General features: G+C 41.1%; 1 protein-coding gene across 4 annotated transcripts in view; it reads right to left on the bottom strand.

Moving 5' to 3' along the window:
* The window catches only part of KCNAB1 (potassium voltage-gated channel subfamily A member regulatory beta subunit 1), a 300,767-nt gene that overhangs the window by 63,461 nt on the left and 216,731 nt on the right, over nt 1-20,575 (bottom strand). For all 4 annotated transcript variants that reach the window (XM_016138700.2, XM_036220020.1, XM_016138701.2 and 1 more), the window contains exons 3-4: nt 4,547-4,584; nt 242-321 (exon numbers count right to left, since the gene is read on the bottom strand). In XM_016138700.2, the coding sequence (XP_015994186.1) occupies nt 242-321; nt 4,547-4,584 (118 nt within the window). The remainder of the gene's footprint in view (nt 1-241; nt 322-4,546; nt 4,585-20,575) is intronic.

Raw genomic sequence — 20,575 nt, 5'->3', positions numbered from 1 at the left:
ACTGCCACCACCCTGGTCCCAGCCACCTCATGCAGGAACCAGAGGCAGGAAGGTGTGGGTGGGCAGAGGGGGCCAGAGATGGTCACTATCTCTAACTGCAGCAGTAGAGGTGGGGAGAAACAATGCCATTGGCAAGTGTGGGAAGGGTGGACCCTTCTCACTGGCATGTCAGCCATGGTTTGGACAGAGTCTCTTGGTTCTAGAAATGCCATTTGAGGGACGCAAACAGGTACCGACTTACTTTCCAGCGGCATAGACCTCAGCAGTATCAAAGAGGTTAACACCACTTTCGTAGGCGATGGTCATCAGCCGTTCAGCCACCTGCAAGAAGATGGGAAGGTCAGCCGGAAAAGCCAGGTGCTTCCCAAACCTGGGAAGCAGCTTTGAACCCTCCAGTGGTCTTCAAAACTCTGAAATTTCACTAACCAGTCCTTGTTTTTCTCAGTTGTAGAAAACAAAGACTGTAAGAAGCTTCCTCCAGCCTCTATGGGGTAAATGTATCCTTCTCCTCAGCCACCTACCTGGCACTGAGGGATTTCCTTCAGTGCTGAGGTAAGCCAGCCGTCAGGAAGGAGCATAGTGAGGCAGACAGACTTGTCGCTCACGCCACATGGGAGATCTGGTTTGCAACATTCTCTGTGGCATCATTTGTATTGTGGCCGATTCCATTGCTCTCCTTTCTCCAAGCCAATAGGTTGTGGCATCTGGGTGACTCCTGACCTAAAGGTTTGTGCTTTTTTCCCTCAAGGCTTAGCAGACTGTGCCGATGAACCACAGGTGAGACGAAGCTGTGACTGTTGTAACTCCTGCCACCCCCATCTCAGCAAAACCCCAGACACTATCACAGAGTGGCCAGCCAGCCTAATTGACATGGGATGGAGGGCGTGAGGCGCTGGCTCCTCCCTGTCAGTCTGAAAAGAGATCTCCAGGCCCCTTGTTCCTTCCTTTGCGCTGCCTGACGTAAGTGGCAAGTGTGACAAGAATGCCAGTGGGGAGAGCTATAAACAATGGCCTGAGGGATAACTACGGAGACAGAGCCAAAAACGAGACTGGAGAGGGGCCATTTTTTTCATTTTGCTGATAGACTTATTAGTCCACTGAGAAATTACACACCTCGCCAATAATTAAAATTGATTTTTCCATTATGTTTTTGATTGCGGGCTAAAGTTGCTTCATCAGCATTTCCAAGATAAACTCTTTATCTGTTGTTTTTAAAATTGGCCAACCAAGAAAATGGTTAGGCTAGCAAAATGGAGTTCCTGCAAATCCTTTAGAAAAATAGCAGCGAAAATGCTATCACTGCCTTTAATTTAGTACTATCGTGACATTTATCCTAAGTAAAGATTGAAAGTTAAGACAGGCATAGTTTTTCCCGCCGCGACTGTCCTGGGTCTAGGAAATCATTATGCTCGCAGTGTACATTGCCCTCGTGTTATATCACGTGACATACTGGTCGATTATTATTGGGAAATGAGCATAATGAATTTTATATAGAGAGAAATGTTAAGATCAAATGGAGAATCATGACTGCAGAGTTGGGCTGAGTGATTGCTGAGATGTTTCCCAATCAGAGGATTTGAAGATGTTAGCATGGAAGAATGAAATCACTGAACTAAGTCAGAAAACTAGCTTTTTCAATTTTACTATTTTTTAATTTTTAATTTTATTTTTTAAGCTTATTGGTGTAACATTGGTTAATACAATTATATAATTTTCGGGTATACATTATAATTTGATGTCTGTATATTATATTGCGTGTTTATTACCCAAAGTCCAGTGTCCTTCAGCTACCATATATTTGATCCCCTTTACTCCCTTCACCCTCCTGCTAGCTCCCTATATTTGACCCCCTTTACCCCAGAAGACCAGCTTTTTGCCTTGGGTGTACAGTTACTGGATAAATCAACTTGAGTAAGTCATGGGTCCTCTCCATAGGACAGTTTCTTCATCTGCGAAATGATGATAGTTCTGTTCAGATACCCATGGAGCCCTTATGCCCAGAGCCAGTGGACCTCCCCTTTCTTCCTCAGGATGTACTATTCTAACTGAGGCTTGGAATTCCTATAGCTCTATTACTACCTGAGGATGAAGTCGATACACAAAAGAATACAAAAAATACAGGGCCAAGAGAATCACTGGGGAATGGAGTGGGGGCCACTGGTTGAGTTGATCCTGAAGCTTGCTCTACTTCTTTCTACCTTACAAGTATGAAAGTCCAAATGACTTTTTTCCTAATTGGTTAAGCCAATTTGGGTAGAGTTTATTGTTACCTGCAGTTGAAGGAACCCTAACTACCTTACAGATGAGAAAATGCCAATAAAACTCTGAACATTAAGGGCTATAAGATGATAATACACTTTTTACCATTATTTAACCCATTTCTTATTTAGAAAAAAAAGTGCACCTTGCTGTCAGCATTAATTTAACATCATGCAAAGGAATGCTTCGTTTTCCAGGATTTGACATTCTCAGTGATCGGTATACTAGAGCAATGCGAAAGTAATAATGAAAGTGAGATATTCTGTGGCAAACTTTGGGGGTCAGGTTAGGGCTGTAATCCAAGAATTATCTCGGAGTAAATGTGGCAGCCACAAGTGCCGCGGGAGAGTATTCTCGGGGCAAACAGGAAATGGGTTAATAATGATAGTCCGATGAGTAACATCTATCTTGATTTTATGATGAATCATCTTTGGGAGGCACCTCACAGAGTTATCCAGTTTCATGTTTGAACCTTTTTGATAATGTCCCTGTCAAGTGGCTCTTCAACATATGGTTGAACTGTCCCAGTAATGGGGACGTCACCACCTGATGAGACAGCACTGACGATTGCGTCACCCAGAACATTGTGATGTGGTCATCCCAGGATCCTGTATTTGTACTGAACTCATCTTAAGCCAGAGAGAAAGCGGGAAACGCTGGGGAGGAGGATTCGTTGCTATTTGCCCGCACTGTTGCCATGATCTTGAGCCGTCTAGCTACTGGTGTGACTGGTCCGCCTGTCTCCCTTCCTTCTTGTCACTGACATTCACTCCGCAGGAACCTGAGGGAAGTCACAGCTGGTTTCCAGAAGGACAGTAGCTAATTGGTGTGCACCTGAGGTCAGAGCCGTTGCAGCCATTTATGAAAAATTTATTGTTGAGCTTTTAGAACCGTAATTTTAAAATGATTTGTTTCAGAGCCTGGCCCTTCACACTCTGACCTGGGCAAGCTGGGCTCATTGCAGTGGAGTGGCAGACACCGTAAAGGAGAGAGCAAAGGTGCAGGAGAAATTGCTGCGCTTACAGTTGGCCCCTCTGATCCAAAAGGGAAGCACCGATCCAGGCAGTAGAAGGTTAGGAACATGCTGGATACAGTGGATTGTTAACTTTAGACCTCCTTCCCTGCTTGTCCCCTATTTTGTATATATGTGTGCAGTTATTGCTCTGATAGCTGTGGACCTGCCTCTGTGCCAACTCCACTCACCCTTCCTGATGCCAGGCAGAGGGCCCTGTAGTGGACCCCGTGATAACCACCCAGGTCTTCCTTCGTAACTGGAGGACTTATTCCCATAGATGCTGGGAATGCTGACATCAGATGGCCTTCTGCTGTCAGCCCTCTCTGGAAATTGCACTTGGCTAACGAGAGTCACTTAGCCCAAGGTCAGACCTGCTTCTCAGGGCAGCCTCTGTCCAATGACTGGTCCTACAAGAAATATCAGTGCTCAGTCCTCTTGCCCCAACTTGGGACAACCTTGTAGGGCCATCTCAGCTTCGGAGCTCCCGATGGAGTCAGCTGAGATCATTGTTGAGTCTGCATCATGGCTTAGTTTCTCTATCTGCCTAATTCTGCTTCCTTCCCTGTCCTGTGTTGATCCTGAGAGCACTTCCGAATACTGTTCTGCTTGCTAATCTCTAAGACTCCAATTCTCAAGAAATCCCCCCATGTGACACATTCTCTTTGGGAACAGGCATTCAGACACATAAGAATATGCAAATAAGACTTCTCCCCTGGGTCTATTAAATAACAATGATGACCTTGGGATCTATGGAAAAGACGCTCAGTTCCCCCAAGCTTCTGCTTAGGAATGATAGAACTACCATTTCATATAGGAGGAACTGAGATTCAGGGAGGTTGGGTTGACTTGCCCAAGCCACACTGTCCTGGTTTACCCAGGCTGGAGAGGTCCCATGCTAAAACATGAAAGTCCATGCAAACTGGGACCAGTTGGTCACCCTAGGTGGAGCCAAAACAAACAAATGAACATACAAACAACAGCAATAAAATCTTTTCATAAAGTGACTCATGTTAATTCCAAACTGCTTCCTTCTCTATTTATTGAGCCTGCACATATAATAAATACATTGACAGCTTCAAGGATTAGTAGCCTAAAGGTGAAGAGTACAAGAATCCAGACAAAACTGAAAAGAATCTTTGAGTCAATCTTAACTGTTTCCTGTGATTAAAACATTATTCTTGTAAAATGCCAGGATCCCGGGAAGAATTCTCCTACTGTACAGCTCTCTCTGCATCTTCTTTGATCAGCATAATGGAAGCCAAATTAACTTACCTCATCTGAAATTTGACCTCCAAATGTCACCCATGTTCCTAGAAAAGAATAAATATTTGCACATTACTTAGAATCATTTTTTTTTCTAATACTGTGTATAATGAGAGGAAACACTTCTTTCTTTCGACGAGCCTACTTCATAGGTTGTTCGCGAAGGCATCCGAATGACGGGCACTGGGGGCTGCAGTCCAGCCTGGCCGCCTCCCCTCGCTAAGGCGGCTAGTAGGGGTCTGCAGCCCCCTAGCGGAAGGGATGCCCTTTCTTCATTCAAAGGCACCATTTATGCTAAGAGCAGCCCTGTCTTACAAAATGCTTTTCCTCCTGATACAGGACCATGAATGCTAGTGTGCAAAAAGGCACTTCTACTCCGCCCACTCTGGCTGCACACCCACCTTCGCTCTCGCAAGCCAAGAAGCCACCGGTTCTGAAAGTACCAATAAGACCTTGCCTTAGGGTTCTTCTCTTTTTTGTCTCCAACAAGGGATTCTGCTTTGTATTCGCTAATACCTTTCACAAGGAGCCCTCTCAACTGTACTTTCCATCCCCACTTGCAAGCCCCAGGACGTGACACTTAACCATCTGCTCTGTCGTGACCTGCGACTCCAGAATAAAAATCTCCATTGGTTTGGGGCTGGGAGTAGAGGCCGTAGCTGGAGCGAGAATTGGGAAGGCGGACGTTGAAGCACGACCAGCAGCCGGGTTTGCCTTCGGAAAGCAGGAGGAAAGCAGACAGTGCATGGGCGTTTGCCACTCCGGTCAATAGTCACCTCATCTGTTCCTCCTCTCCTGGATTCTTTTTTATTTTTTATGTTTTGAGCCCTAGTAGCATGCCAGGCAAAGGCATCGACCCAGATACTGGGGACGATGAGGTGATTGATCCAGTTCCTTTTCCCCACAGTCAACCATACTACGACTGAGGCAAACACAAGGCTGTAAGGCAGGGAGTGCTCTACCTAGACAGGAGGGAGGGGCACTCCAGAAAGGCTAGAATAGACGACACTTGGGTTGAATCGCAAAGGAGGTAACTGAATGAAGAAGGGAGGGACAGGCATTCAAGTACAGGTAAGAGCACAGGCAAGACAGGGAGGCAGAACTTTGGAGTGTGATGACAAGCTGTGTGGTGGGCTCTTGGGTCATTGAAGAAACATATGCAGAGAGAGGGGTGGCTGGAATAGGAGCAGCCTGGGAGCCTACGAAGAAACGCTGTTGGAAACTTAGGTGTTGCATTTCATAATCACAGTCATAGCCTCTTGTGGAATACCTTCCAAGCACCACTGGTCTACTGAGAAATCTGTATACTTTCATCTCTAATCATTTTGAAAAACCTACAAGGCAATTTTGTTATTCCTATTTCCAAGTATGAGCAACCAAATAAGTGAAATACCCAGGATTCCCCACACTGGCCTGGCTTCAGGAGGGGTGGGTGCCCTTGTCAGAGCATCTCACCGCCCTCGATAGACTATTTCCAAATTAATTATGGCACTCGGAGTTCACACTGCATAGAATGTTGATGTCAATGTACATTTTCTCTTCTTAGTCGCCAGGGACTAAAACAGAGGTAGGTTATAAGTTACTTAACTGTTACATTCTACTCCACTCTACAACCCCAGAGGTTGCAAATGGGCAGCCACGGGTACACTCACGTGCAGACTTGCTGGAGCCATATTGACTCACCTGCCTATTTAAAAATTTTTGAATAAGTTATCAGCATTTAAATAATTAGGAGATTTTTCTTTAAAATGCCTGGTTTCCAGCTTCTCTTAACAACAGAGAGCCTGTGTCCCCACAGTGCAGACATCCCTGGATCTGAGGGGCCACATGCTCTGTGGAAGGGCTGTGTCCTCCGCATTTAGTCAAAGGCTGTTCACTTGCCTTTGTGTTTCCAACACTGAAGTTAAATGCAGTTGTTATTTCTTACCACATATTTACCGCTATTTTTCTTATTGTAAAATTAAGAAAAAAATGGACTTATGCATTTCCTAAAACACAGGTGTTGAGTATTTCAAGAAAAAATCGGAGGGTATTTTTTTGGAGGATGTGAAGAATATCCAAACAAAGAATGTTCACACTGAAAAATTACATCTTAATGCACCCTAATCAAAGCAGCAATGACTGATATACAGAGAGGATGGGCGTCGAGAAACTTAATGGACTGGAGAAATGGCAGTGTTTGTTTTTGAATGAAAATAAAATAAGTGATTTGCTGTGAAATGCAGTTCTCTATTAAGTGAAAAAATGGCCAGGGCATCAAAACCTTTTTATAGATGCTTTTATAAGAGAGTTTCTTTTGAATGCAGCAGAAATTGTGTCCAGAGCATAAACAAGCATTTGCAAATTTTAGTATAACCAGAAACATTGTAGCTCAGCATGTTAAAAATATGGTTGAGAACTTTCAAGATAAGTTAAATTATTGGTGGCATTTTCTATTGTAGCAAATGAGAACGCAGATATAAATATAGCGCACTGTTAGCTGTATTTATTTGTGACATCTCGAGGGGTCAAAGAACTTTTGAACAAGGAGTGCGAGGCAGAATATCAGGAAATAGTTTGATGATGAGCAAGGTCTCAAACCACTGGATGTCGTATGCACTGTTCAGACTTCCAAGTGTTGCTACAGACTGGCTCTCACAAAAGTGAGGCTGACACTGGACTTTTCAAGCAACAGATTTCTAGATGGCAGTATTTTGTAGAAACACTAAACATTTAAGTCTATAAGTCCATTAATTTTCTCATTGATCAGGAGTCGCTTTGGGCTAAAAGGCTAAAATGAGACAAGCCATGGATTCAGTAATTAATTCTATGAATCAGCTGTCCTAAATCTTGGAGTCTGCTTGATAAATTTGCTGGCTTATTTGTGTTGTCAGGATGGAGATTTTTAAAAACTGTTCATGTTAACTAAGGGATTGGTCTTATCTCCACTTAGCAAAGATTGGCTTAAAGTTCCAAGTTTTCTGCTGACATTACAACTGATCTTCACCTTTTGAATATTTTTTCTGTAGGGACATTCATAAGTATTTGCATAAGTGTCTCATTTGCTTCCTCAAGTCCTGACAAAGAAGAATCTTTGGGAAATTCATTTGTTAAAGAATAATTTGGTCTACTTTCCCACATTGCAATCAGTGTTCAGAAATTGATAGCCTGAAATTTATTCTCTGAAACTGGGCCATTGAATACTGGGTTTCAAACTTCATGAAAACATACTAGCATTATTTAGCTTAACTTTCTTAATTTTTGATAGTACAAAGTGCTGTGATTTGAAGTAATTAAATTATAGTTCAAACTAGTATTGAAGATTAAATATGACAACATTGAAAACCAGGATTGTACACACATCTTGAAGGAGATCACCCTACTTGCAATAATTCTACCCATGTTGGGAAGAGCTTGTTTTTAGAAATATAAATCTGAAAATGAATCTGAAAATACCTACTAACCCCAGTTTAAATATTTAAGGCTGCATACCATATATCACAGTGAAAAAATAATGTGATGTGACTGACATTATGGTACAGAAGAAAAGATGTCAGTTTTCTGATTCCAAACCAAAGCAGTAATGAATTGTGAAAAAAAAATAGTAATAATTACATGTTTTTATTTTTTAGTTTAAAATTTTTAATGTAAAATAGAACATGGATATCATATATGTATATATGTACATATGTATATGTATATTTTATATATACCTACACTGTAACAATAAAAATGAAGAGTTTGAGTCCATTTCTGAAACTTTGTTACTCTCACATTCAACTTCTTTGTTAGATAGGCTACTTTCCTGGCCCTTTAGACATTTGCCACTCATTTTTTCTAGTTACTTGTTTACAAACTTCAATATTTTACTAGGGAGTAAGTTGTCTGAGGGTTTGTGTTTTATTTAATTCATCTTCTCATCTCCACAGCCCTAGAATAGAAGTGAGTCCTTAGTAGCTGGTTGATAATCATTGGTCAAATTGAATTGAATTGCCTTTTTGACAGTAATTAATCTACAGAATATCAGGATAATTCCCCACCAAACCAGCAAGATTATTTTGATTTAAAGAAACATGAGCAATGCTCATCAACGGTCTTCAGTTCTAGTCCTGAGTTGGTTGCTCCCGGTCCCTGGGTACCCACCTGGCTATACTCATCCTGGAGAAGGACTGGGGGAAGGTCCTTCTCCCTGGGTGCAAGGGCTGGGGTAGAAGGTGGCACAGTGAGGTGAGGGTCTAACAGCCACCCCCAAGGAAGAGTTGCCACTTATAAATTGGACATACTCTCTCCTGATGGAGAGGGATGGAGTGGTAAATTTCCAGACAGGGAAATTCTGCTTATATGATTTTATTCTCTACTGCCTGCCCCTCTCCACAAGATCTAAGGTGGTTTATTAGTGAATATTGTTCTCAAAAACTCTCTGTGATCACTTTCTTGATTATTGTTCTGCCTCTAATGAGAGCACACCTTTTTGAGGCCTAGGATGGTGTATGATTATTTCACTGTGAAATCTCAAATTAGGGGACTGTTATTAGAAGATAATTTTACTAAACTAGCACTTGTTATTTCTAACCTTTAAAAAGAAGAGAGAGTAAAAAGAGGACTTTGAATTGTTATTTTATTTTCTGATGAAACTGCTTCATGCACCAAGAAATATATGCTTTGAAAACCTTTGTTGGGGTCTCCTGGCATACACTTACCGTTGCATAGAAAAATGATTTGTGAAACATAAAATGAAAAACTTCCTTCTAGTAACTAAACTATGGACCTGTTTTGAATGTCACTGTCCTCTTTTCCAGTAACCTATGCAGGACCCAACATTGCATTTATGTTCATGTCTCCTTAGTCTCCTCTGACCTGTGACGGTTCCTCAGTTTTTCCTTGTTCTTCATGAACTCGACACTTTTGAAGAGTGCTGATTAAGTCTTTTGTAGACTGTCCCTCAATTTGAATGTGAATCATTTTAAGGTTATAGATTTGGTGACTTCCTTTTCTATATTGCAGTTTGACTCGCTTATGTTTTGGATATGTTTTCTTTTTGTAACTATCAAGAAGGAAACACATAAATGCAATAGCAATTTTCCTTACGCCACACTTAACTTTTCTTTGCTCTTTCATTCAACAAGTATTCATTGAGTCTACCATGTGCCAAACATTGTACTTAAAATGATCAGGATACAACGATGAGCAAAACTGGTAATTATTTCTCCTCTCATGGAGCAGATTTATGGGGAAAGATAAACAATGAGTAAAGTTAAATATATATTGTATATTTATGAATTTTAATTTCATAAATGATTAAAATATAAAATACATAATATTTATCGATGAGTGTTAAAGAGAGTCATTTTTATAAGGCAGGACTAGGGTATATGAAATGTTAGGGGAGTGGGTGTTGAGATTTTAGACAGGATGGTCAGATGAGATTAACAAAGAAAGTGTTTTTGAGAAAAGACCCAAAGAAAGTGAAGGAGCTTGCGATGCAGCTATCTGAGGAAAGAGCATTTCAGGGCATGGTGCGGGGAGGGGTGGGGTGGAAAATATAGGGGTGGAAGCACATGCTTACTTGGAATGTTCAAGGTCAGTGAGGAGGCCTGTGTGACCAGGAGATGAGAAAGTGAGGTCCAAGGGGTCATGGGGAACAGATCATGTGGGGTCACGTTGATTACAAGAAGGGCCTTAGAGAGGCCAATGAAGAGTTATGAGTAGAGAAGTAATATTATCTGACATATCTCAGAAAGGACCATGTGCTCCAGTGTTGAGGAAACACTTCTGAGGCTGAGGCTGAAGCACAACCAACAGTTAAGAGGCTGTTGTGATAATCCAGGTGAGACGTGACAGTGGTTTGGTCCTTGGTGCTGATAGTGAGGATGGTGAGAAGGGCTTGAATTTTTTATAGGCTTTGAAGGAGAGGCAATAGGGTTTGCTGAGTAAAAGAATGTAGGATGTGAAATAACATGAGACTTCAGGAACAAGCAACATCAAGGCCAGAGGCAGGAGAGAATAGGGAACCAATTCAACACATTTCACTGTGGATTTAACAACTATAAGTTTTGTGCAGAGAGAACATGTCAATTCCAGCTTAATGTAGTCAGGGTTGACCCAATGAGCGAGAGCTACTTAATCTAGAGGTGTTTAGAGTTATTTATTATAATCTGTTACATCACTGAAGATTTAAAGTTAGTGATTCAAACCCTAGATCTCATTGAACTTAGACAACACACTGGGCAAAATTAACGTGGTCACTATCTCATTTGAATAGAATTATTCCTAGAGAGAGGTGGAGCTTGAGATGGAAACACCCTCCTCTCTCCCCAAATTGCGTGGAAAGCAAGAAAAAGAGTGTAAACCCAGGACCGGTGCCGATTTAGAGGAGGGGCACCGAGCTATTGGCTACCACCTGAGACCAGGGCCACAGCTCTACCCTGCATGTGCTTCCCCGCTGAGCCATGCGCTGTTTTCTGAGAATGAAGCCCTTCCCATGTCCTTGCGCCCAAGGTCCACTTATTCTTCAGGACCCAGAACTTCAACCTCTAGTGCTGCTGGACGTAGTTCCTGAACACTTTGGGGAGTCGAAGCGAATATCTTAGGTCTCTGTTTCAATAACTCTGTGCCCTCAGAAAGTCTTGATTTCTAGTTTCCTTTATTTCTAGTTTCCTTATACATGAAATTTGGCTTTCTTTATCTCTATAATTTTGTGATTCTGTGGTTGGACTTAGAAGGGAGAAGAAGTCATGTGTTTCATTCACTCTTCTCCTACCACTTTGAGCAAGCCACTTACTACTACATCGACCACATTGCATCAAAATACATACTTTATTTTCACAAATGACTTCCTCAACAGACTGTAACTGTCCTGAGGGCAGGGACTGAGTTTAATTTGAATTTTTAATTCTAGCCACTGAAGTGGAGCCTGCACATAGTAGGTGCTTAATAATTGTTTGTTTGATCAGTAAATAAACATTTTAAAACACAGGCATTCCAGCCCCAGTAAGACGGTGCCTCTGATACGAGAGCACGTGCAGCATGTGCGGCTTCCCTCACTCATCATCCTGGATGAGTGTTTTTCAACTCTGGCCGCACCTTTGAATATCCTGGGGAGATTTTAATGGTACTGCTGATCCGGCTCCTCCAGATGAGTTTAATCAGAATCTCTGGGAACAGGACCCAGGCAGCAGAATGTTTAAATGATCCTCAGATAATTCTAATTGCAGCGAGGGTTGAGGATCACAGTTCTAGACTCTTCCCACACCGAAAATTGAGTATCTCATCCTTTTCTTTACACCCCACCTTGCCTTTCTCATTCTTTTGCATAACTATTAGCATCTCCATTTTTCAGAGGTTAGATGACTAGCCCAAAGTTCAAGTATCTAGTAAGCGGTTGAGTTTCAGCTGGCATTTAAATCTAAGCAAGCTTATTCCAGACTCCCTCCGCCCCCAACTAACTTCCCGCTCTTCTTGATGGGATAGTGTAGAACGAGCACTGTTCTTTCAACAAGACAGATAAGCTGCACAGGCACCTTAATGTTCATATTAATGCAGGATTCAAACCAAACAGAAATCTGAACCTGAGGGGAAGTCTCAGATGCCAAGCTGGGATGTACAGTCAGAGGTGAATTGGCTTCTTGCCCTTGGTGCCTCTACCGATTGAGGGGCATAGGATGGAGATACCCTCCCCTGGGGAGGCAATAGAGTGAGTGGCTGAGCAGGTAGGGGGAAATCAGGCAGCCCTGGGTTAGAATTCTGACTCCACCACTCACTAGCATGGGGAAGGAGAGTAATAGTAATAACTAGTCTGTTAGGAGGACTCAGGACATTTGTTGTTGAACGGCGTCTGCCAACATGAGTTTAATTTCCGATCTCAGATCAATGGTTCCTACACTCCAGAGTGCATTAAGAATCTTCCAGGTGCTTCACGCTGAGATTTTTGATTCCGAAGATCTGAGGCAGAATACAGGAATCTTTATATTTAACAAGCTTCTCAGGTGATTGGGAGGCAAAACACTGTTCTGAACAACTCAGTTGTGGCCATTGCAGATAAATGGGATGTGGACCTCTGTCTGGGCTCCTGGGACACAGCTCAAGACTATCTTTTACAAGTGGTTTGCTTCTATTGATGTTTTCCACAGAGCCAGACCCTTATTTTTGGATACAAGCTGCAGCCTGGTCTTTTATTTTTAGCTTCTATTGTATTGCTATTGAGCATCTGGCCCGAGTTAACAAATGTGATATTAACTTAGCCTCCTCTTTTCTACTTTTATTACCTTTTCTTGTAGGAATCAACAATACCATTCAAACTCTGGGGAGTTGCTTTCACACCTGCACTTTATAAAAGAGCTTGAATTTGTAATGCAGCTAGGCAAGAAGGTGGTAACAGCCATGTGCGATCAAAGTGAGCTCTCGGGCAGGTGAAGTGCAAGTAGTACTCCTAGTTACAGGTAACTCTGCAAGAGCTGAAGAATTTTACATGTTTTACAGGTAAGGAAGTGAGTGGTGGCGAAGTAACTTTCACAGCTGGTTACAGGTGGGGTCTCCAAGGCTGTGGTCTCTTCCATCCCCATGCTGCTTTCTGCTAATGGTGCCTCCCCGCTCCACACCCTTGAACCAATGGTACAGCCTAGTGTTCGCTCTAAATGCCTGTTACGATACCCTGCTTTCATGAATCTTCCCATGTTCTTCCCTCTGCCAAATGCCTTGCTCACTGAACCTGCCTCATGATAAACTTTACACCTATCTCTGTCCCCAAACTGCCTCTTCTGTGGATGAAAAATGGCATATATTTGACCCCGCTCCTCTGGGCCACCTCACTGCTCCCAGATTCTCCCAACTCCAACTGAGGACAGGTTTTATCCTGTCTTCTCAAGAGACCTCATACACAGAGCCATCCTGGGCTTTAAGCTCTCAAATGCTTAAGAAGCTCAGAGCCCAAGCTGAGAGCTGGGCCATAAGGAAGTATGCCTGTCATTCAAGTAATCTGGGGCAGGGTGTACCAGTGGGCAAGGCTGTGGCAGAAGGAAGCCCATCTTAGATCAGTCAAAGCTGGGGTGGGGCTGGCTAACTGTGTCTCCCAGAAAAACTTGTGGAGAGTTGGACCCTGGACCACTTTCTAAGGCCTGTGTGTCGGCTTGAGGTATTGAGGGTTAAATGAGTGAGATTGACACTGGGTTCTTTGTGATCCTTGTAGAGAATGTACAAATATTAGATATTTTCCTTCTTTCTTTGATTTAAGGTTTTATGTACTTAAGTGCCAAAAGACACTGCCAGTTTCATTTTGTTTTAAGATTTATTTTAGGGCAAATCTGCCTGAAACCATTTTGTTCTGTTTCTCCATTAACCTGTTCAGTAAAGTTTGAAGACAAGGAAATAGGATGAAGGATGGGGACAAGTTTAGAAGAGGCAGTTTTGTCTGTAAGGCAGAATTGCAAGGGTGGACATTTCTGTATAGGGGCTGTTGTGAGCATAGCATAGGAATGAAATTTCACTGCCCTAAATCATCCCTCAGAAAACAATGAGCCAGTCCCATTTAGCTGTAGAATTAATAATTCATAGTAATTTAAATCCATGGCTTAAGCTCCTTAAGTTTCCTTATGTAGGCATGATTCCTGAATAGATCGACTTAGTACCTTGAGACTGTTAAGAAAAAATTTAAATAACATAAAGCCAAAATATTCTTAGGTAATTTCATTCTGTATTTTAATTTTTTGTTCACATGACTGAAATAAATATTATTACTTTTATAATCAGAAACAAAAGTTTTTTAAAAAAAAACACCTTATTACTTCTTGGGGAAATCCATTCATAAACAGGGGTTTCAGCAAGTTAATAACTTTTCCTATTTCCTGAACATGAAAAAGAAGGAGCGTTTTTATTTTGTTAGTATTTTTTCCTAAGTCTCTTGGTCAAAATTCCTCATATTTTTTTTTTGTACTGACATTTATATATTGAAAATTTTTTCTTACAAGGAAGTTTCCTGGGTGCTTAGAACAAGCATGTATCATTAACGTGCTGTGTGCATCATGATCTTTGGAAGAACTCCTGTATGAAACGAATACAATAGTTAACACAGCACGTTAACTATTGGTTATATAACAGGTGGAATAACAGTGTTAGAATAAAAGTGGACACCTACTATGGGACCCTAGGGCTAAATGTCAGTATCTGCTTTTTTCCTGTTTTTTTTTTTTCTTAAAAACAAATTTAAAAATTTTCAATATCTTCTAAAATGGAATCTATTATTAAGATTGAAAGTTTTGTCATTGTTGTTTTCTGTAAATTCCTAGCACAGGGCCTGGAACATAGTATGTGCTCAAATAAATGTCTTTATTTCTTTTTTTGGATTTATCTTTTGTCTTTCCACAGTAAGTTATTGCGAATGAGAACTCTCTGGAAAAACACTGAAATCAAGAAGTCTGAAAGTCTACATAAACTCCTTTACGCTTTCTCTGATCTCTGAAAAATTCACATCAAATCTTTATCCTTGTTCATGGATATGTTTTTTTGATGGTTCAGTGAGTTATTCTCCCTAAATAGTAACTAAAAATAACTTTGGTGTATCTGTATGTAAAAAACAGTGGGTGCTCATAGGACTATCAGGATATGAGAGAAAATAAATTTTTATTCCATGATGAGGCAAGAAAACTTTTAGTGAAAAGATAAGGATAATGCATTGTAAAAGAGAACAAAAATATTTTACAACAGTTCTTTCACATTCTCCCTCTTCGGCTAAGAGCTTCATGATGTTTACAGTATTAAATATCACATAAAAACTCAAAATAACAATACAAAATGACTCATACTTTTTGACTAAAGTTTTTGAAGTGCAGAAAAATTAAAACTGAGGAAGTGTATAAGAGATAACTTAGGAAAAACTTAAAAATTTTTAAAGTTCCCAGCCCTATTATACTCATATTAATGCAGTTCCCATGTTTCTCTGTAGACTTATGGACTACATATAAAGATTAGCTTATTTTATCTGTGACTGATGCATACCAACTGTTAATGATTTTTAGCTTTATAAAAAATTCTGTAACTTCCTTTTCCTAATGGAAAATTTATAGCTATATTAAGCAGATGAGGTATTTTCTGCACCTCCCATAGAACTATGCAGGGAATTTTTTTTTAATGACCTGTCTTTCTCTATTTCTAACTAAGAGACAGAGACCTTCCCTTTCAATAATTATATGTAGAAATTTATCAGTTTAAAGAAAAAAATGGAACAATGCTAAATCATAAAACCATGTTTGTATATTTTTCTTTAATCTTAGGAGATCCCATTAATTAAAACCCGATATAGAGTCTTTCTCATTTGAAATGATATTTCATACTATACTGAAAAATTATGGCATGGGAGATGCCCAGGACAGCTCCTGGCAGCCTGATCTGGACACCGGTCTTCCCAGGCTTTGGCATCGAGGTGATGTCAATATAACCATATACTCCTGATTTTATGGGGATGGAATGAAATTTCCTAACTTACTAATGGAAAGTTTATTCAGAAATTTAGGTAACCAAAGTCGTCATGGAATATAAATGTAATATATCTATGTCCACAATATTTTGGATTTTTCTTCATCACAGAAGATAGGTCTTTCTGAGATATTTTCAAAACCACTAACATCTTGGGATAATTTCTGTATCCCCAGAGGCTATATAAAACCCAGTACAGCATTATCCACAGTAGGCAAGATATGTGTCTATTGACAGATGAATGATTAAAGAAAATGTGGTGCATATACATAGAATAAAATATTATTCAGCCTTAAAAAAGGAAATCCTGCCACTTCCAACAACATGAATAAACCTGGAAACATTATGCTAGGGGAAAAAAGCCAGAAAGAGAAAAATAAAACTGTATGATCTCGCTCATATATTGAATGTAAAAAAAAAAAAAAATAGTTCTTATAGAACTAGAGAATAGAACAGCGATTGCCTGGGACTGGAGAAGGAGTGCAGGAAATGGGAAACATTGTTGGAACGAACTCGATTCCTCTATAAGCTACCAGAATGACAGGAAGCTTTGGAGTGGTAAGAAGAGAGACAGTAAGAACCAGGCCAGAGGGTGAAGAGCCATTCAGAAAAGAAGACTGAATCGTTCTTGACCCCAAACTAAAGACTGCAATGCCTGGCAGGGTTTTTAGCTCTGACCAAATAAAGGATTACAGACTATTCCTTCAAGATTCTCTCTTTGGTGCTATGTCCTTTATTTAATTAGTACTATTAAATTTCTGCAAAAATTCAAGTGGCAGTACATGACTGTAGCAAAAATAGCTTAGTAGCAATAAACGAGGGTAGAATGAAAAAGAACATCAGCATTCTTGCTTTCTGGGACAAGATGGTAAGGGCCACCAGTCCTGATAGAAAAAGGTACAAGTGAGACACATCAGTTTGTTGGGGTCAGGATGGTGCTGCACCAGTGCTGTGTAGAATGGTTAATTTGATATGGAGATGTAAAAGCTCAACTGAAGGCTAGGCAGAGGAGGGTTATGAGGTTATTATAACGTTTTTATATATTTTATTAACTGTAGACAATTCTTGATTTTCCACTAACCGGTTTTCATGTCTGCCTGGCATCCACATTCCAAAGACAAACATAAAAGCATTTTCAAATTTTCAGTGTCACTGTTCCCTCTTTTAATAGAAATAATTGAGAATCCACTGTCTTCCTCACATATCTCCAGTGGAGTAACATGGCAGCCACCAATTCATCTGCATAAAATACCAACCCTTTCAAAAGTTATACCAGTATAGAAATTACATACATTACCGCACCTTGGATATTGCAAACTCCCAAATGTAAAACTCAGTTTTAAAAAATGTATGCAAGACCAGCGATGACTGTTAGGTGGAACAATAGAAAAGGCTGATGGGGTAGAAATAGAAGACCACAACACAAAGGTGCACGGAAAATAGAGCTGAACTTGCATTCAAGGGAACTTGGGTGGAAGTGTGTCTCATTCATATTCCAAATATATTAAAGATCTGGTTATCAGCCCTCAAGTGGTAAAAATCCCTCCCTCTTGCTGATCTTGTGCCATTACCTTTTTCACTGTCCCCTCTTTACCTTCCCCAGAGTATCTTGTCTGTCTTCAATTCCTCCCTTAACTGGAAAAGTTAGGATGACTGGATAACATGATTTACCTTTTAGAATATTTTCTGGCCCTTTTCTCAACTCCATTGCTTTACTCTTTCGTCATTGCACCTGCCCAGCAAAAATCCACCCCTGGATGAATCTGACTATCTGGCTGTTCATCACCTATAACCAAGAAGCTAAGCTGTGCTGGAGAAAATCACGAACTGCTAAGGTCCATGTTTGGTCTACAGTAACTGTTCACAGAGCCCACCAGCCCTTTGTTTTTTAATCATTTTTCAATATTGTTGGGATTTCGAACCTGCCCTACTTTTCTCAACCTCAGATCCTGCCTCCTCTTCTTTCATCATCAGCAGATAAGCATGCCCCTTGCTTCACAAAGACCATAAAAAACAAACAAACTGTAACCTACTCCACTTCCTGCTACCAAATCTATCAAATTCCCCATAGCACACACAATCGATGTCCCGCCCACTTCACCGAGGCGTCCAGCTGCCTGAGGACTCCCTCTAGTATGCAGACACTCCACCTCCCTCACCCTCAAGTGGGTGGGCACTCAACTCTGGCGCCGGAGTTAAGGGAACATAAACTAAGACAACACTTATCTTTCACTTTTCTCTTCCTGTCACTGTGGAAGAGCGTCCCTTCTCCTATCCAAGATTAATTTCTGCATGATTATCTGGGTCCCATTTCCTGCTCCTTCTTAGCACCTCACTCCGTCAATTATCACTTCTCATTACTGTCTCTTTTCTTTCCCTGATTCTACTTTGTTTATTAATATTAATTTTGCATCCCTGCTTCACTTCCTTTTTTCATATTTGTCTGATTTGTATTTGCCCATTTCTTTATTTTCTTTTTCTTTGTTCTTTTTCTTAAAGAACATAGCTAGGAACCAACAATTTTCTTACCCAGTCTCTAAAACTTTGTAATTTCCTACAATGATACCTATATTAGGTCTTTTGTTCTGATATTTTATGTATTCTTCTAAGGCATTTCCTTTTGAATTTCCTTTACTTGTGTTTTGCTAATTTGGTCAAACCTCATTTACCTCACAGCTCCTATAAGTATTCTGTATGACTCTTTATATATGTTCACAGTATGAGGAACTAGGCTCACAGTGGACAATTAATTGATTGCTATATTTAATCTTCTGTAAAATGAGAATATTTGAGTCACATGCAGCCTGCCTCTTCGCCTCCATTTCCAGTCTTCTCCAATTTTCTGTCTGCACTGGTGACCACCGTGACCGGAATGAGCTTCCTTAAATGCATTCGGCCAAATGACTCCTGGAGTTAAAAATTTCAGACTCCCAATCACAAAATCAATAAATTTCAAGCTTCATGGCATGGCCTCTAATATTCTTTGTAATATTTCCAAAGTCTTCTCTCATTGTTTTTTTTTTTTTTTTCCTCATATAGTTCCTTCTCTAGACCATGCCAATTTAGACTTCCTTGCTTTTCTTTTTGGAATTTGTTTATCAATTCATTTAGAAAACATTTCTTGAGATCCCATCATCCCCCAGAACCATGTCAGATGGTGGGGTCAAAATGGTAAATGATGATTATGGAGCTCCCAGTCCAGTGGAGAAGACGATTACAGTACAGGCCCTAGGAAGCTTCTACCTGGACTTGGGACCCAGATAATCATGCAGAAATTAATCTTGGATAGGAGGACGGACCCTCTTCCACAGTGACAGGAAGAGAGAAGTGAAAGATAAGTCGAGCCTGGATTTGAGTGAGGAGTTTGTAGGAAATTTGACAAAAAGAAATACCTGTGGCTTTCTTTCTGTCATTGACCTCACAGGTTCCTATGTATCCTTCAAACCCCTTTTTCCTCCAGAAGCTTCCTCCACTCCCTTGAAGAGGAGGGCGCTTCCTGTGCCATTTCTGTGTCTTTTACTTTCCTCTCTCTCTCTCCCTCTGTCACATCATTGTTAAACTGTTTTTTTTACTTGTCTACTCTTTGACTTGGCGCCTTCATACCCTAGTCATCCTTTCATACCCAGCCCAAATATCCCTTCCTCCAGGAAGCCTTCCATGACCTCCCTAACTTTAGCTTACGCCATCCTCATTTCTGTTCCCATAGCAGTTCCTATTTCTCTCAGAGCACTGGTCACACTGTAACTTATTCATTCATTTCATAAATAAGCATATATTAAGCACCTTCTCTGGTCTAAGCATGTAATCTGATAATCCAGCAGGAAATAAATCAGACTAAACAAGTTACCAACAACAAACAAATGCAGGGTGTCCTTTGGGGGCATAGAGTTCAAGGACATCATCCAGCCTGGGAAACAGGTCACACATGTGGGCTGTGAGGGCAGGCACAGGTGCACGGGTTCATCTTTTCTCCCGTTTCCCCAGCACAGCCTCTGGCACACCTTGGTGTGATCCACGAACACATGCATGAATGAGAGGAGTGCTGGATTCTATGCTTTATAGGGATGATTGGATCGGTTGCAGTTTAAGAGCGCAAAAACTAAAACACAGGTGGTATCTAAGGCAGCAAGTTGACCAGCAGGGCCAGGGCAGACAACGAGCCCTTCCAGGAAGGTGCTCAAGGGGAAGAGGGCTGCTCTGCTCCTCAACCTTGACCCTGGGAACAGTGCATCAGGTAACAAAGTCAGACAGAGGGTCCCTTCCAGAAACATGTCTCAGAACCAGATTTCCTCCACTTTTCAGCCAGCAGTTATGGATATCACTGCTGAAAGCAGCTGGGCCAAGTTGGGCTGTAGTTTCTGCTCAGTAAGGACCAAAAGTAAGGGCAGCGTAGAGCAGAAGATGGAGGTGCCATTCAGGAGGGGAGGTAGACACTATGCAGAAAGCTTGTTTCAAGTTCACCACAAGCAAAGCCAAGCCAGGACATTCCATCTTCCCGTTTCCTTCTCTTCACCCTAAAGAAATCCCCATGGTTAAACTGTCAGCTTTGATTTAGCTCTGCTCATCACCTCATCACCCATTCTCTATAACTGC

The sequence above is a fragment of the Rousettus aegyptiacus genome, unplaced genomic scaffold (assembly GCF_014176215.1).
Source record: "Rousettus aegyptiacus isolate mRouAeg1 unplaced genomic scaffold, mRouAeg1.p scaffold_m13_p_4, whole genome shotgun sequence".
In the NCBI taxonomy this organism is placed as follows: Eukaryota; Metazoa; Chordata; class Mammalia; order Chiroptera; family Pteropodidae; genus Rousettus; species Rousettus aegyptiacus.
This window is presented reverse-complemented; position numbering and strand designations above follow the sequence as displayed.